This window comes from Myotis brandtii, unplaced genomic scaffold (assembly GCF_000412655.1).
Source record: "Myotis brandtii unplaced genomic scaffold, ASM41265v1 scaffold314, whole genome shotgun sequence".
NCBI lineage: Eukaryota > Metazoa > Chordata > Mammalia > Chiroptera > Vespertilionidae > Myotis > Myotis brandtii.
Window position 1 is genome coordinate 3,093,851 of NW_005362033.1, and position 18,335 is coordinate 3,112,185.

The 18,335-nt window shown below is 42.8% G+C and overlaps 1 protein-coding gene across 12 annotated transcripts in view; it reads right to left on the minus strand.

Annotated features, from left to right (window-relative positions):
* NCOR1 (nuclear receptor corepressor 1) overlaps positions 1-18,335 on the minus strand; it is a 241,681-nt gene that overhangs the window by 11,187 nt on the left and 212,159 nt on the right. For 6 of the 12 annotated variants that reach the window (XM_014542879.1, XM_014542880.1, XM_014542877.1 and 3 more), the window contains exons 33-42: positions 17,242-17,451; positions 16,628-16,777; positions 16,168-16,281; positions 14,349-14,514; positions 13,607-14,100; positions 11,047-11,175; positions 10,493-10,641; positions 10,117-10,340; positions 3,273-3,413; positions 1,090-1,232 (exon numbers count right to left, since the gene is read on the minus strand). In XM_014542879.1, the coding sequence (XP_014398365.1) occupies positions 1,090-1,232; positions 3,273-3,413; positions 10,117-10,340; positions 10,493-10,641; positions 11,047-11,175; positions 13,607-14,100; positions 14,349-14,514; positions 16,168-16,281; positions 16,628-16,777; positions 17,242-17,451 (1,920 nt within the window). The remainder of the gene's footprint in view (positions 1-1,089; positions 1,233-3,272; positions 3,414-10,116; positions 10,341-10,492; positions 10,642-11,046; positions 11,176-13,606; positions 14,101-14,348; positions 14,515-16,167; positions 16,282-16,627; positions 16,778-17,241; positions 17,452-18,335) is intronic. The other 6 variants (XM_014542885.1, XM_014542884.1, XM_014542882.1 and 3 more) reach the window with 2 other exon arrangements.

Here is an 18,335-nt window from a genome sequence, read left to right on the forward strand (position 1 = left end):
GGGCGGGGCTGGCAGCTGGGGAAGATGGCCCTGATCACAGGCCAGGCCTAGGGACTGTACCCGTGTACGAATTTCATGTGCTGGGCCTCTAGTGATGCTTTAAGTACAGAACTAAGTGGGACCCACAGCCCCATTCCTTCCTTACTGACTATGTAACTTGCACCAGTTAATAAACCTCTGAGTCCCAGTTTTCTCAACTACAAAGTGGAGATAATATGTAGTAGCATGTAAGGTTGTTGTGAGGATTAAGTTAGTATGTATACGTACATACATACAACATACACAGGTACATACATGCTTAGCTCAGTGCCAAGAGCATAGTAAGTGCTATAGCTATAACTTTCTACCATTATTATTGATGTGATTGTATTCCTAGCTGGTGGGTTTATCAGATCTGCAGATGGATGCTGAATGACTGGATTGAGGTCCAGAAAAAGCCAGAATGAAGAAAGCACAGATTGCATCACCCTGTACTTGGAGCCAGTTAACTGCACAAGGACAGCAAGGGGCAGGTATGAACCAAGAGCAGCACATCAAGGGACCTTGATATTTATATTGATACTAAGTGCGCTATAACTTCACAGTACACAGGTTGCTAAAAACCCTAATACAATCTTGGACTCTCTTAACAATGAGGACTCTCCGAGAACCTACTGAAAGGCTAAGCGAGAGAAAACGTCTCAGTGGAGAGCCACTGAGATGGGATGAATACTCAGCACAGGCCGTGTGAGGAACCACTGTGGATATTGACAGCGATGAGAATACTCAAAGGACATGACCTGTCTTCAGGTAGCTGAAGAGAGGTCAGGTAGAGACCAGTGGGCAAGAAACTATGGAATGCTAACCCAGCCCCAAATCAGAAAAGTTTCCTAGAATCAGCACTTATTAAAAGAGAAAATGGGTAGCTTCAGAATGCAGTAAGTTCTTGCTCCCTAATAGAAAAATCTTCATTCACTGGCAGACATTTCAGAAGGAACTTTACATACATGCCTATAAGAGCCTAAACACAAGATTACACAAGAGGCAACATTGGAGATATCATTATCAATGCGTGCTTTATTGGGGGTTTATGAAAGAAATCCCACTTACCCATATCAGAGTCACCTCCACCAGAGGAGTTCAACTTACGAAAAATCTCCTGCTTCTTTGATTTAACCATGGGTGACGTGTTTTCAAGCTTGGTGAAGAATGAAGGCAAGTAGCTTATACTCCCGGGTGAGCGGGAATCATTCCTGTTGGGAACACAGTTGTCTATTATTATCATGAACTCCTAACCTGGGGGACTTTCCTATCAATGATAACAACAGTCAGCGTATTTGGGAAAACTACTACCTCCCTGTCTGGTGTGTGGTTGGTTACAACCCTAACGAGCAACATGTGACCACAAGCCAGTTAGTACATCAGATTTGAGGACACAAAGATGAAATCATAAAATGAGGACTGGAATGGAGATCATCCAAAACAAGGATTCTTAACAAAGAATGAATAAGCAGCAAATATTAACAGAAAAACGAAGAACCAGCTCACGACGCTGTATGCATAACAGCACAAACACTGATATGTTTAGGTACCACATGAACTGTAAACTATTTTACTAGCAGAATTACTTTGAAGTACAATAAAATGATAATGAGTAGCACACTTGCCTATAAAATAGTAAGAGTTCAGACCTGAGCAATCAACATTGGACCTGAACAGAGTAACTACCTGTAGAAATTGCTGCGATCATTTCAGAGCCTCCTACCGGATGGGCTGCTTCCTGTAAAGGGTTTCATATTTGACTGGAAGCTTCCTACACAAACATTTAAAGACAAGTGTCTTCTAACAGCTCAAGATACCAGGATCTAACTGGAGCCAGAGCTGGAGATAATAGTCTGGTCATGGGGTTCTTTCATCATCCAAACATGAGAACATGTCTGAAGCTACTATTTGCCAAGAAAGATGAATGAAGTGATAGAAAAATGAAATGTCCTAAAAAAAATACATAAACGTAGGAGAAAACATACATAATTTCATCTAAAATCATTCCCTCTTCAAAAATGGATTTTCTTCCTCTCATTGAAAAGTACCAACATCTGTTTGTTTGCCTATGAATATCCTATATAATAAAACCCTAATATGCAAATTGACCAAATGGCGGAACGACCAGTCGCTATGACGTGCACTGACCACCAGGGGACAAATGCTCAATGCAGGAGCTGCCCACTAGTGGTCAGTGCGCTTGCCAGCCGTGAGCCCAGCTTCTGGGGGAGGGGTCCTGGACTGCAAGAGGGTGCAGGCCAGGCTGAGGAACATCCTGCCCCCCCATTCATGCACTGGGCCTCTAGTGTATTATAAGTAAATAACTTACAACACACTGAAAGAAATGCACTAACAGTCTGGAGTGAGAAGACCTTGGTTTAAACCAGGCTCCCCCTCTTCCTTGATTTGACAGTGGGCAGATCATGTATTCACCCTCTAAGGGCCCCAGTGGAAGGTGTCACAGGGTGAAGTGGCAGGAAATGAGATGAGTAGTAAAAGCCTGATCATAAAGGAACCCAAAGGCCATGCTAATGAATTAGTGCTTGCCTCTGAGTTTTATTTTTTAAAAACATATTTTTATTGATTTCAGAGAGGAAGGGAGAATGAGAGAGAGAAACATCAATGATGAGAGAGAATCATTGAGTGGCTGCCTCCTACCGCATCCCCCTTCTGCCCCCCGCACCAGGGATCGAACTAGCAACCAGGAATCGAACCATGACCTTCTGGTTCATAGGTCAACGCTCAACCACTGAGTGGGCTGCCTCTGTGAGTTTTAGACAAATCACTCTGCAGAAGTGGACTGGAGAGGCACCAAATCAAAGATGTCTAATCCAAATGGGAGTTCCAGTAATCCACAGGGCTGAGTTACGGTCAGAAGTAGGTAAGAAAAAATAATGGAAAGCAGTCTGGCACAGGTGCTCATCCTTAACTTCCCTCCATATTCAGTCTGCAAGGCTTGTACATGGTAAGCACTCAAATGGTGGTTAAATTCAGTAGGTGACCACACAGACATCATGGTTTAAAAGGAAGATCCAAAAGGACTTAATTTTAAGAAGAATAATGAACAAATTTTTTTCTATAACTTATGTAAGTATAACAATTCTTTCATTAAAATCTATTAGTATTAGGTCTTCTCCTGACATACAACCCCAAAGAGAAGGCACTGACTTTAAGGAAGATGGAAAGGCACTGAACACCCACAGACACATTCATGAATGGGCGCTGCCAGTGAGGAAGTGCCTGCTGCTCACCTCTGCTCTGCGGGCTCCGCTCCTCGCTGAGACAGTAGCAGCATGCTGTCCTGCTTCTCATGCACAACTGGAACCTGGGGCGGGGAGATGGGTTCGTAGGGCTCTGAAGAGACATGACTCCTCTCTGGGGATTTTCCAGGCCTAATAGTGTAACATATAAAATATTAGATTGTGCTCCCAGGGCTCACCTACAGTTCACCTACAGCTAGCCCTCAACAAAAACGAGTCAACTCATTACTTCATTCAGCAGAAAAGGAACAAAAGTTGCCAATTTATACCAGAAAAAAGAGTTTCCTTAGGTATTCACTATATACACGGTTATAAAAAAAAAGTCTTTTACTGCTGGATTATCCATGCATGCCGGCCGGACTTGGGAATCGCATCACAAACAGCACAAGGGACAGACAGCAGCCGAGGCTCTGGCAGGAGGTCCGTCCGTGCTTCGGCATCAGTCCCACATCCACCCAGAGCCAGCTCCTGGTGGCCCTCAGGGGTTTACTGCTGACTTTGAGTCATGTCCTCCCAGGTCTTTCCCCATTCAGTGAACAGATAAAGGACTTGAGCACTACACCGAAACCTAAGGAGTTTGTCCACCGAGTCAAGACAGGCTCCAGTCACAGCAGCTCAGAGACAAGCGGTCCTGCGAGACTTAATGTTCTTGCTTTGGATACCATGTTGGTGGGATAATGTGAGATAAATACACCAAAACAAGTTTTTGGCTTGGTGGTTATTCATATTAAGACATACCCAGGACCTTTAACATCTGCATTTATTACTATTATAGTGAAGTTTAAATAAATAAATATATATAACTTATATATATATATTACTTGTGATTTCCTTTCCCAATCAACCCTACCCAATTCTTATAGGTAGCCATTTTTTACCATTTTTCTTTTCTTTGATGGTTGGTTATGTCTAAAACTAAATAATCATACCTTTCTTGATTTATAAAACTTGAAACAGTATCTATCTACTGCCTTCCATGAAAGATAAAGAACTTACTACCTTTTCTATTTTGCTGCCATTTTATTTTAAACTGTAAAACCAAGTATTTGACTAAAACCAATGAGAGAAGTGTAATAATTTTCATTCAAATGCACAGTTGTAGTAATGTAGGAATTACAAGTGAAAAAGTAAAATGAATTTTCTTTTCATAAATGTCACCAACTGCTCAAAGCCTGCTACACGATACTTTGCATCGAGAATGAGCCATGGCTAGGCTCTGCGAGCTTTACATTTTCCTTGGATAACTAAATTTCTTTTCTTTTGGTTAAAAGAGAATAAGAGTGTTTTCATCTTATCTTTAACATCATCCAGCTTCTTAACATGACTATGTCTGAGACTTGCTTCAAAACAATCTAGTTTGAGGACGGGCAACTGGGGATAAAATAAAGCTGGCCCTACACTGGTGATTACTGAAGCTGGACAATGGGTACATGCATGCATATCACACTATTCTCTTTACTTTTGTATATGTTTGAAAAAATACCACAATAAGGGTGTTTTTTTTTTTAATGAAGGCCATTCAGCTTAAATTATTTGTACTTCTTTCTTAATATTTTTTTATTGATTTCAGAGAGGAGGGGAGAAGGAGATAGAAAAATCAATAGTGAGAATCATTGATCAGCTGCCTCCTGCATGCCCCCTACTGGGGATCGAGCCCGCAACCTGGGAATGTGCCCTGACCTGCAATCAAAAGGTGACCTCCTGGTTCATAGGTCGACACTCAACTACTGAGCCATGCCAGCCGGGCTATTCGTATTTATGTTCTTTGCTAACTTGAGGGTTTGGCAGGCAGGTTGGAGAAGCACCTCTGCTACAAGTTGGGGAAAGACTCAGAACTTGGACAGAGGGAAAGAAAGGGTGGGAGTAAGGGCAGCAGAGAAGAAATGGCCTGTGAGGAGACCCCAAAAGCAACATGGCACGATCCGATTGCCACAGACATTTCGAAATAAAAGACGGATCGTCGGCCTAATGTAGTACTAGCAGGATGGAAAGCTTTAAAACCAGAACAAGTTCCACCTGATACCCTCGGCTCTTCCAGTGGACACATCAACAGATTCAGGGAAGCCCTCTGGAATTTCATCCTATGCTGGGTGCTGTCCCCACCTCACACAGGATGAAGGCCAAGATCATCCTCAGGTGAGGGCAATCAAAGGCCTCATGTGGAACTCACCATCCACTGGTCCCCCAGAAATAAAGAGGGTAATTGCTTCAGTGGACACACTGAATGTGCCCTAATATAGCAGTCGCCAACCTTTTGGACCTCACGGACCACAGTGGTCCGCGGACCACCGGTTGGCGACTGCTGCCCTAATATATGGTTATCTTCAGAAACTGTCTGGCTCCCCAGTGCTAGAGGCAGCTATGGAGGCCAGACTGTAATGGTCAGCAAGTCCCCCTTGTTCTGCAAATTGGGTGCTCCCACCACCAGGAGTATGAGGTCTTCATCTCCCCAATCCCAAAAACATACTGGGCATTAACAACTTGCAAAGCCAGACTTTACAAACCTCTGTCAGGGAATTCGCCTTTAAGTACAAGTAAATCAGTACCAAGAGGCAATGCCAACTGGGAGCCAGTTAGTTTACTGGTACCTTTAACAGACCAGTGTGGCCAGTAAAAAGCCTGATGGCTCTTAAAGAATGGACAGATTATGGAGAGCTAAATAAGGTAGTGTCCCCTATTCACGTGGCTGTGCCTAATATTGCCACTATATTACATAATTTGGCTAGGGTTCTAGAAACACAGGTTATACTGGACCTCACCAATGTCTTTTTTTTGTTTTGTTCTCAATCCTTGCCCGAGGATATTTTCCCATTGATTTTTAGGGAGAGTGGAAGAGAGAGGGAAGGACAGAGAGAAATATCGATGTGAGAGAAACACATCGATTGGTTGCCTCCTGCACGAGCCCCGACCAGGGCCCAGGCTGGGGAGGAGCCTGCAACCAAGGTAAGTGCCCTTGACCAGAATTGAATCTGGGACCCTTTGGTCCGCATGCCAATGAGCCAAACCGGCGAGAGCTGGCCAATGTCTTTTTTAGCATGCCCCTGGCTGCTGGGTCCCAAGATCAATTTGCCTTTCCTGGGAGGGTCAACATGGACTATCCCAGTGCTTCCTCCAGGCTCTCTACATAGCTCCACCATATTCAATGGATTGGTGACCATGGTTTGTCACTGCTTTCTTTCCCAACCCCAGTGAAATGGGCCCATGACATTGATGACATAAATGTTAATCTGTTAAGATTTGCCGATGCTGCAGAAAATCCTGTGTGCTTTACTGGACCACCTGCAACGAGATGATGGGCAGTGAATCCGCAGAAAATTCAAAGTCCAGGCACTGCTCTAGAGTTCCTGGGAGTTGTATGGTTGAGTAAGATCCACACCGTCCCTGAGGCCGTCATAGATAAAGTACAAGCCTACCCCACACCAAAAACTGTGAGAGGTACTGGGATTCTGGTGAACATTCATACCCCACTTACAATGCCTTTGCCCAGACTCCTGCACTGAGTAAATGGCGTGACGACCCACAGCAGAGTCCATTGTCCAATGGCTCCCTGTCTTTAGAGATGCAACCACTATTAGGCCCATTGAATATACAGACCTGCCAAAGGCCCTGCTCCCATTTCCATGTTGGCCCTGTAACCTGTCAAACAGGAACAGGGAACATCTGAGCTGGAGCCTGGTACACTGCTCGAGCCAGGGTAATCTACCCACTAGGAGGGCAGTTGTTATCCAACCATCCACTGACACTATCTGGATAGGAACAGGAACGAACCACAGTAGCCAAGTGGGCTAAAGAGCTGCCCGGTTAGTGATCACACATGAGCCCTGGCCACTAATCCTATGCACTGACAGTTGAGCTGTTTTAAAATGACTGAATCTATGGCTCTGACAATGGGAAAAGGAGGGGTGGATGATTATAAATAAACCTTTATGGGGGCCAAGAGATGTGGAAAAACATTTGGGCTCTCCTACAAGAGCCCAAGGCAGACCTCATTGTACTGGTATTCCATGTCCCTGCCCATAGGGTATCTCCACCCCCAGGTAACCAGGAAGCACAAGTCTTGGCAAAAATATGCACTTTAGCAACTGACCTGTCAGCTGACATGGCGGACTGGTTACACCAGAGGAGTGGGCACTACAGTGACTCAATAGCATGGCACATATTAAGGAGGCAAGGCTGCCTTTAAAATATAGTATCTGGCCCTGGCTGGTGTTGCTCAGTTTTCAGAGCATCAGTCCACACACTGAAGGGTCTCGGGTTCAATTTTTGGTCAAGGGCATGTATCTGGCTTGCAGGTTCACTTCCCACCTCCGACTGGGGTGCATGCGAGAGGCAAACCAGTCGATGCATCGATGTTTCTCCCTCTTTCGCTCTCTCCCTCGCTCTCTTTAACCCTCCCCTTCCCTTATACTCTCTCTGAAAAGCAATGGAAAAAATACCCACAGGTGGGGATTAACAAGAAAATACAGTGATCTGGTTGATGCAGTTGTGTCCTACCCTGTTTTTTCCAACAACACCCTGGACAACAACCACAAGAATCTAGGGCCATCCACTAAAGCCCTCAATGGATAAGGGACTGGCACACTGACTACACAGGCCCTCTCCGCTTGAGTGAGGGCTCCAAATATGCTCTGGTGTGTGTCCACACTGACTGGTTTAACTCAGGCCCTCTCATGTGAGCGAGCTAATCAAGTTGCCACTGTAAAGGGACTAGAAAAGTTAAGCACTATGTATGGGCACTCCCATCGAATACATAGGGTCAAATTTCAAAGGCCATGATGTACAGGAATGGGTACAAGAACAAAATATTAAATGGAAAGTACACCTCCCATAAAACCAGAGGCAGCCAGGCAGGTGGAATGAAACAAATGGTGTTCTTAAACAACAGATAAAGTTAGTGATTATAAAACCTACTTTGGCTGGGTGGGCAAAGATAAGGACCTTCCCAGGCGTTAACACATTTAAATGCTCAACCCGTGGGGCCTATTGCCCCATATGCCAGATTAGGAACTCAGGCTGAAACACCTAATACAGTAAACGCATGAAAAACAAAGGATGTAGCAATAGTCCCGATGCTTGAAATGGATCAACAGCTATGATACTAAGGACACTGAGCCCTATTGTCCCTGGGAAGGGGACCACTTACTGGAATTTGTAGTGGGACGTCCCACCCAGATAGATCAGTTCCTTCACACCCACTGGTGGGGAGAAACCCCTCAACCTCGGGCAGGATCCTGTTATTCTAATGCAATCAGAACCTGTGGAGACACACTAGATATGGACTGAGCCATGCACCATTAAAACGGGAGAAAATAGGGGCCCTGGTCTGGTATATCCCCCGCTATTCACCTCTTTACATCAGAGAGCACCTCCCCATGGCAGATAGTACCACCTCCCCTGGCCAACATGTAGAGTTTACAGAGCCTGGCCAAGTTCCCAAGGCTGGGCACATTAACATCTAAGTTCAGGCTAAAAGTATAATGCTTATAGAAGACGACCTCCCAACTCAAGTCCCAACTAAATATTTGTCTTTCTGACCTTACGCTTCTGCTATTCCTGTGGCATGGAGTTACAGCATTTTATGTTTAATACCAGATGAGTCTGCCAAATTCTCTTTACTAGTACCCACATAAAAAACCAAGTGAACACTTTGAGTGACCTACCCACAAGCTGAGGAGACTATTAACACATTGGCTTGGATCTTGGGGGGCATGGTAGAAAAAACTGTTACTAACACTTGGAGTATTTCTTTTAATTTGCCTTTTTTCTTGTATGTGGCTATATTGTGGCTGTAGGCTATGTCTCCAATGTGTCCAAATTGGCAACCAAGCAAGCTACTTCCATGTTAAAACCTTTGTTGACCACTTAGGGTACATCGTGGAAGAGGGGTGCATGAGATTATAAGAGCCAGCTTCGAGGAGTGGAGTGTGAAGGAGAGGCTGTCCTAAGGCATGGTCTGCTGCCTGACCTGTGAGCTGGAACCAAGATGAGGGGAGTTGGGGGGTGGGGAGGAGAGATTACTTCTCTCAAACCTCCATTGGAAACTGTCTGCTCATAATCAATGTTTGCTCTGATATAAACCAGTACCCTCCTTGCCTCCTACAACATGCTGGGACCTGGAACAAGCCATTGTCCTGACCTGGTCGAGCATGTGCTGTCCTATAGCACTCATGTGACTATCCCCCACTTCACCCTATGTAATTCTCTGGCACTTGCCAAGCAGTACAAGAATCCACTTCATCTTGCAGACAGCCAGCACATGCTTTGTACGCAAGTTTCCCTTAATAAACTCTACTAATTACCAAACTGGAATGGTCAGCCTCTTTCTTTGGTCTTTTCCTGCCCTCTGCTTACAGAGGTAGATTTTCAGTCCCAGGACCTTCCTCTGGGTCTGCATGTACTAACAACATTGGGTAAGAAAAAGTGCTCTTTACGAGATGGCCCTGCCATATCAAATGTGTTAGCTCTCATGGCCTCATTTTCAGTATTTAATGCCAGCTTCCTAAACATCTATTGCTGCTAACTCAATAGAAACCACTGAGAGAGAAAAATGATCCCAAGTATCCCTACATTACTACCAAACTACACATTCTTCATAACTACCTTTGCAAACCCACAAACAGAATGTAGCAATCAACTTCTGAATACACATTAAAAATATATAGTATCAATTGCCCAATCAGTGGACATTCCAAGAGTAAAAGAGAAAAAACCCTCATTTCTAAGAAATGAAGGTAAATAAACATCAGGTATAAGAAATGAATGCCCTATCTTATAGATATATTAAAGTAGTCTTACTGTTGGGAAATTTCCATATGTTGTGAAATAAAGACCATACCTTCCCCTGGATTTGTCCACAAGATTTTCTGGAGAGACCCTTGAACCTGGTCTTTGGTGGTGGACAGACTGAGACTGGGATTCTGGGCTGTAATGATTTGATGTTTTAGTCCTCACAGGTGTAGACACCAAAGCAGATGGTGAATTTTGGAATGTTGAAGTGGAAGGCTGCTGGGGAGGCTGGGAGGAAACTTGATTTCTAGCAAAATCTTGTGTGATAATTTGCTGTGAATAAGAAAAAAAATTAATTAAATTCACTGAGTACTTGGGAAAAAAATGTAGCATTGAAAAACCTAGACATCATTACTGTGATTCTATGTGAAATGTGCCTTCTTTATGATAAAAATAAGGAAAATTAATAATAATAAAAAACTTACACAGATGTGATCAGCAAGTGTGATGAGTCTGTGGGTCCTGGGCACTTGCCCCTCAGCCTGTGAAGTGGGGGGCAGCTGCTGCTGCGGAGACGGTGACTCCTGCTGGGGTCGATAGTGATGTAATGGTCCTTCGTACTGTCTGGCTTCAGCTGATAGAGGAAAGACAGATGTCTTACACCTTATCAAAGATCAAACAAAACTCAGAGGAACACTTAAAGGGATGTAGTACATATCTCTAAACAAAATTCATATTTTAATTTTGAAGAAAAATATTTATTTACTGAATAAATAAAGAATCTAAAGGACTAATATAAAATAAAAATTGAAATCATAAGTGAGCAAAACAAAATTAATACTAACTATTTACTATATCATTAAAATATAATAAGCAAACGAATTATCAAATAATAGCTTAAAATAGTTTTTCATTAATGTAGATTACTCTAAAACAAAACCAATAAAACAAATTTTTTCTTATCATGCTCTGGACAACTAGAAGCAAATGATAAATGCAAATATGAAAACATATAAACTGGTGGCTAAAAAAGACATACTTTCTGCTTGATTTGCCTTCACAACCTCTGGCTGATAGGCCTGTGGTTTCTCTGGAGGTGGTGCGGGGGAGCTGGCAGGGCTTATCACCTCAATAGCATCGCCAGGTGTTTCATACCGGTGAGAAGATACTTCAAGAGAAAAAAAGAATCTTATTTTAAAACTAACCCTATGAGAAGTTTCAGAAGTCCAAGTTCTTCAAATCTATTTGCATATTTTCATTTTTCATTCTCAGAAATGTTCACCCAGATTAATGATAAAAAAATAATGAGCTCAATGGACCATAATTGCTTCCTCGGTGTTCCTAATCTTGGTAGGAATTTGGGGCTCTAAGACCATTAGGTGAGGCAGAATAAAGAACAGATTTGTGACATTCTCCTAGGAGCTGGAAAAGAAAATCGCCAGGAAACACTCATTAGAACAAATTTAACAAATGAGAGAGTAGATCTCAACAGTTCACTGTTTCCAATAACTTTAATTCTATGGGGCAGTCAGCTCAGCTTGTAGAAAAACGTTGAGGCTACAAAGCTGCTTCATTACCATGATTTTAAAGCTACAGATTAAGTAACACGATATACTTATTTTCTCAAATCACTGTAGTATTGTTGACAAAAATTACTCCAATTTTTTTGCACATTGTGAAGATGAACAGAAATGGTAGGGAAAGTGTGAAGGGAGGCCAATCACTCCCTTGGCAGAGAGGGAGCATGTCCGCACCGGTGAAGGGCCCCTGAGATGTGGCTCCTCATCTATGCAGTAGGGGTCCAGGCAGCTTGTCGAGTCCTGCCATGGCCTCAGAGCTGAGAATGGGGGAGAGGCAGATGTGACCTCCTACTCGGGAACCTTCTGACTTCTGAGTGCTCTTGGCATCTGCATACTGTACTAAGGAACCTGAGAAAACTGCCAGAGGCCAAAAGGATGTATGATCCTGGAATGATCAGCAAGTGTGACCAGTCAATGGGCCTGGACACTGTACACAGATGGGAATGAATGCTCCTCCCAGGCCCCCGCCTGCTCCTCCAGTGCTCATCTGCAGCACAGCCCTTTCCTCCGACCCTTGCCAGGCCGTGGGAGTTACAGTTGCCTAAGTGCCAGGATACTCAGGAGAACAGGAACCTGGTAATTGGGATGAAAATTATCTTTGGGGAACAAAAATAAATCACTATACTTGTGACTTTTTATACACACTGGTACATATCACATGGTTTATGAGCCCACATCCTAACTCTGCTTACCACATCAAGCTAGTCAACAGAAACCTAATGCAACTGTGTCCACTTTGCTCTGAAAGCCTGAAGGGTGGGTGAAGGTTGTGCTTCACCTGAAGAGGGGAGGCTCTGACAGAAAAACTGAAAGCCACACTGAATAACAATAGCTAGTGGGCTTCATGAAAGTAATTTCCCTAATTAGAAAAAAACAAAACAAAGCAAAGCAAAAAACACCACACTCAGAAACACCAACACTCAGAAAAGAAGCCAGACTTTCTATTTTCAGACCTTTTGAAAGTCAAACTCCCGGAGCGAGGTTTGGTTTGTGCGTAAACTGAAAAGAAGTTCCCGGTGATTAGAGAACTGTGTGTGATGGCATTCAAAAAGCCACAGGTGGTCACCACGTGTGCGGGGACTTCCCTCCAAAGGGCCTATTCGTGGAACTGCAGAGCTTCCTCAGCACGCACAATACTACTGTGTGAATTTCCCTAATCCCAGGCCAAAGGAAGTCTCTGTCTACACAACTACCAAACTGCCCCCATCTCTCCAAAAACTGCAGGAATGGAGGAGATATTAACCCAAACAAATCAAAATCAGGCATGGAGGTAAAAATAATTGCACGCTGCATACTGATGCACCAGAAATCCTATTTTTCCCATTACCTCCAAAGCTACTGAATTTCATTAATGAAAACAACAGAGAGATGGCTATATATGGTTAAATTACTTCAAATATTTGCAGATGTTTGTGTAAAAACCTGTTTGTTCCTTCAGGAATTTTATAAAGAATTTAGGCAATAGTTAAAAATAAATTTAAAGTAACTTATCCAGCATTTTACTGTAGATTTGTGAATTCTTACAGACCTACAAAGTAGACATCAAAGTGACCAGACTTCATCAAAATCTACTTGCAGCCTACCAAAGACCAACACTAAGGCGGCCTCCCTTGTAAGAGGCTTTGGGGTATCAGCCTAAATACTGAGCCATATCCCAGCAAGCACTGCTTGAGGAATTAGGCCTCAGCAGCACAGAGCTGAATGACACATCTATCACCGTTCAGATGTCTGAAAATGTCAATAAGCTCTGCCCTCGGCCTATCTACTTTCCAACCTTAATAAAGAGCATAATTTTCTCATGCAAGATAACTTGAAAGGTATCCATAAGAAATGCTGACATTTAAGTAACCATAAAAACAGCAGAAGAGACATTATTGCACTACTAACCCACAAAACCTTTCTATTACATTTACTATCAAGATCAGAATTTTCTTTATGCCATATTGTTCTGCGTTGCCTAAGGAATAAAGTAATCTTTACTCAGATATCACATTGCGAAACTCAGATGGAGATACATACAGCTACTAGAAGAGTCTGAGCTTTGAGAGCCACGTTCCCTCGCATCCTTGTCCGAGGCAATTTGCCGGGTGATGATCACGTCTATGAAGTTAGCTGCAGTAATGGTAGTCTTCCCTCGGGTCCTTAGCTCTTCCTCATATCTGGATTTTGGAGGAGGCCCTTTATCTTTCCCAGCCTCAGAATAAACTACTGAAGAGTGAGGCTGGGGCTTGCCACTTGGAAAGGCTGAAGAAGTGTACAGACACTGAACAGGTCTCTTCTCCACCTCCAGGGTTTTCTGCTCTAGCTGCTGCTGTTCACTAACTGCTGCTGACCTGCTTCTCAAATTTTCTTCTAACCTGGCAGCTTCATGCTTACTCTCTTTTGTTTTGGAAACATCCATCTGGGGGGCAGAAGCTGCAGCATCCACAAGAGCAGCCAGGGCATCTGCAGCAGTGTTGTAGCGGGAGGTGGGCAGGCCTTGGCTTAGCGAAGGGCCCCCCGCAGGCAGTGGCCTGTAAATAAAACCAAACACAGCTGTGAAGGGTGGCTCTGTACTGGGGGGGGGGGGGGGGGGGGGGTGGGAGGGAGGGGGGTGTCGGGGGGGGGGGGGGGGGGGGAGATGGAAGGACAAACTGCAACAACAACAAATGTTTAGTGGGTAGTAAATCAGTACTAAAATTACTGCAATCACATACTAAAAAGTGTGTATGCAAGAAAGTGGTGTTTTTTGTTTTTTTATTAAACAAAAAACAAAACTTACATGATTCGTAGCTGAGCACTTGGATCCAAAGGTGTAATTACACTGGTTCCATTGGTTCCCTGGAAAACACTGGGTCTCTGCTGCAATATGGTCTCCTGAGCTCTTACTGAAGGGGACGGGGAGCGAACATATCCATGACTGCCGGGTCGGCCAGGCTGTTCTGAGCCTTCAGGGGGCAGAAAAAAAAACAAAAAAAAAAGGGAAGTCATAAGGAAGAAGCTAGAGACAGCAACATTTAGGGACTGTTCATTTCATAATATTCCTAAATAGGTAAAAGGAACATGAGATAAGAAATTGATATCCCACCTTCTGGCCTTTGTAGAAATTTGTTCTATAAGAGTTTCTTAATAAAGATGCAAGAAAACCACACTAGTAACATGAAACAAAAGCACCAGCTATCATTTATTGTCCTTGCCATTTGTGACAAGTTTCTATCTTGATTCCAGAGAGAAACAAAAATAACACTGATAATGAAGTACAAATCAGATACATTCGTTTTTCAGCTTTTTCCTCAAACTCTGGTGTGTTTATCATTTCCAAAATCAAATTCGGTACAGCTTTCTAAGGATCATAATGAAAGTAATATACTGCTGCTCCCCCGGGTTTCAGGCAGTTTCATTCACCCAGTTCTTCCTGCCCCACTCCTTTCCTGCCCTCCACAAGTACCTGTTTCTCTCAGCAAACCCTCTTTTTATTTTTTAATCCTCACCTGAGGATATGTTTTTACTGCTTTTTTAAAGAGAGGGGGAGAGAGAGACACACATCGATGTGAGAAACATCGATCAGTTGTCTTCTCGTACATGCCCCGACTGGGGATCAAACCCACAACCTTTTCGTGTAAAGGGCGATGTTCCAACAAAATGAGCCACTGGACAGAGCAGCAAGCCCTCTTTTGACATGAAATCATCTACACTGACCTTCCCAAAAGCGCAGCTCCACAAACTACACTTCTTCAATATTTGAGACTTTTTTTGTTCACCTAACCTTAGCTCTTGACTGGTCAAAACTATTTTACTCAGAAGCCCTCAAATTCCTGCTCTAATCACTTTTTCTTCCACCTCTTGTTCTAAGCCCTCACTCTGACTTTCTTACTCTTTGTCCTCAGAAGAGCTAGCAGTCTCAGTATACACCCGTTCTCATAGCAGGTAGCACCTAGGGCAGCTTTTTTGGCAATTTTATCCCTTCTGACCACACATCAGCTCATGTGATTGTTTCTATAGGTTATATTCCCAGGAGTGGAATTGCTATTTAAATTTTTATATCTCTGAAAAGGCTCTCCCCATCTGCACTGCCACTTATAATGTATGAGAACCAGTGTTTCTTCAGACACTGCAACACAGTACATTATCAACCTATGAACTATGGAGAACAAAAATGGTATTTTATTGTGTTAAATCTGCATGTTATCCATCAGTGGGACCACAGATACTTTAAAAATATAGTTCCTGCTGAGGTTATATATCACTTGTACTTGGCTTCCTATACATATGTCTTCATATCTATGAACCTTTTACTTGGGCTGCTTCCAGCTCCAAGGAACTCCCCAGCCAGTATCTTCAGGGCCAACTGTAGCCACCAGGAGCCAAATCAAAACACCTTCATCATGAAAACTTCATTTTCCCGTTTAAAATTTATCTCGGCACCATTTCAACTTCTATAGCATTTTTAACTGTACACTTCCCGTAAGGTATGTAATTACTTTCTCTCTTGTAATTCTTGTTTGTCAGAACCTTAGCATCTCCACAATGTCAGACACAATGCCCCTGTCGCAGTAGATTACAAACGAGTGTCCACAGAATGACAGAGCCACCCCACTCACTGGGCCGAAGGTAGAGGTCCGAGGAAGCTGCGGCGATCCGTTCCCGCTCCTTCTCCCGCTCCCTTTCACGCTCTCTTTCAGCACTTGCAGCGGCTGCAAGGTGTGTCGAGTGTCCTGTAAAACACATAAATCTGCAACTTAAAGACAAAAATATTAGCCTATCAGGTACAATTCAATTTCAAAATTCTTAGCTGAAATTTTTTCAAAATGTTTCATATTTAAAATGTAGTAAGTTCATTTTATTATTCTTAGACGATAAATGGAGCCTAACACAAGTTACTTTAGGATATTTCTAGAGTACCTAGTGACAGGCAGGTAGCAATAGCAACTATTACTAAATATTAAATGAAAAACACAGACCATATGGGGGAAAAGTGCCCCAAATACCTCCAAAGGCTATGCTGTTAATCCTGGAGCGCATGGTCATATCAGAGAGGTATGTGAGTGTGTGGACTCTTACCTGGAGACATAGAAGCAGAATTGTATGGCCTGGGAGGGAACGTAATCTGTGTACCAGGAATATAAGTGATTCTGTCCATGGGAGGAGTACTTGTTCCCCCTGGGTGAGGCACTAAAATTGCTGGAGGCATATTGGTCAGATCAATGATTCCTGCTCAAAAGACAAATACAATAAAATTATCTTAAGTATTATTCTAAAGATACAGAACTACACATGGCTTTGTTGTTGTTGTTTATCTCTATAACCCAATGATACACTGTGTTCAGTACAAATAAAGATGTTTAAGAACGTCATCACTTTGTAAGACTTTCTTTGAATCTAGAGAAGGATATGAAATACTCTGCCCCACATAGACTTATGAGACAGAAAACTAGTAAAACAATGACTTCAATATCTAGCACAATGACTTGGTTTACTTATTTCAGTGTTCACCAAAATACCCTGTCTCAATACATTACTTTGCCTTCAAGGGCTAAAGGCTATAGGAAAAAGTAATGCCTTCTTTTCTTTTCTTTTTTTTGCGTAGTTTATTCAACAAATTTTTTATTGAGTACCTAGGACACCATGGGTACACACAGTAAGTTCTATGAAATCTGAACTGCAAAGACACAGACCCCTTGTTGCTGGGTACGGGAGACCCAGCTGCTGCTCTCGTGGGGAGAGTCCTCTGGCCACATCTGGGCGCAAGTTCACTTGCATCTGCTGTGAGGTGATGTAGTCATTTAGGATTGTCTGTCTTGTGTTCTCCATTGCATAAAGCTGGTACTGACTTGGGTAACCTGGCGTGGGTGAAAGCTGTCTCTGAAACAGGTAAGCAGCAGCAGCTGATTGAGAGAATGAGAGAAAGGCATTTCATTTAGTCTAAACATCATTCACAAAAAAGAGTAAGGAAACAACAGTCTATGGCGCTAATGCACACATGCATCTTTTATTTAGCATGGGACGGTGCTGAAGAGAGGAAGATGGATTCATTTTAGACCTTGATATATATATCAGCAATATTTAATATACACATTCTAATGTCAGATGTAATGGAAAAGGGGAAAGAGAAACTAGACAAAATATGATTATTAACCTTTTACCAGTAGAAAAGGTGCTAAAAAAATTCCCAAGTAGTTTCAATCTTTGCCATGTACCTTTATTATATTTTCACCTGAAGTCTCTACTAGCTGTTTGAAAATAAAATTATTTTTAAAGTACTGATTGTCCAATATGACCAAATGGAGATATGTGTAAAAACACTTTGTGACAAACAGTAACTTTACTTCTATGGGGGTGAAAATGATTAGTCTATTAACATTTAATTAGTCCATGTGTTTAGAGGAGAGATGAGCAAACTTTTCCTATAAAGGGCAGATGTCAAAAATCTTATGGTCTCTGCCATTAGAGCCACAAACAGAAACAAATGCATGTGGCTATGTGCTAATAAAGCTTTATTTATACCAACAGGCAGGATCAGAATTTTGTCCCCAGGCCATAGTTTGACAACTCTAGGCTAGAGAATGACACAAGATATTAGGAAGGGGTAGGTATGGTAAAAAAAAAAAAAAAAAGGTAACACCTCTATCCTCAAAACATTTGTAATCCAGCAAAAACTAAAAAATGACAAGCAGCCCTGGCCGGTTTGGCTCAGTGGATAAAGCGTCGGCCTGGGGACTGGGAGGTCCTGGGTTCAATTCCAGTCAAGGGCATGTACGTTGGTTGCGGG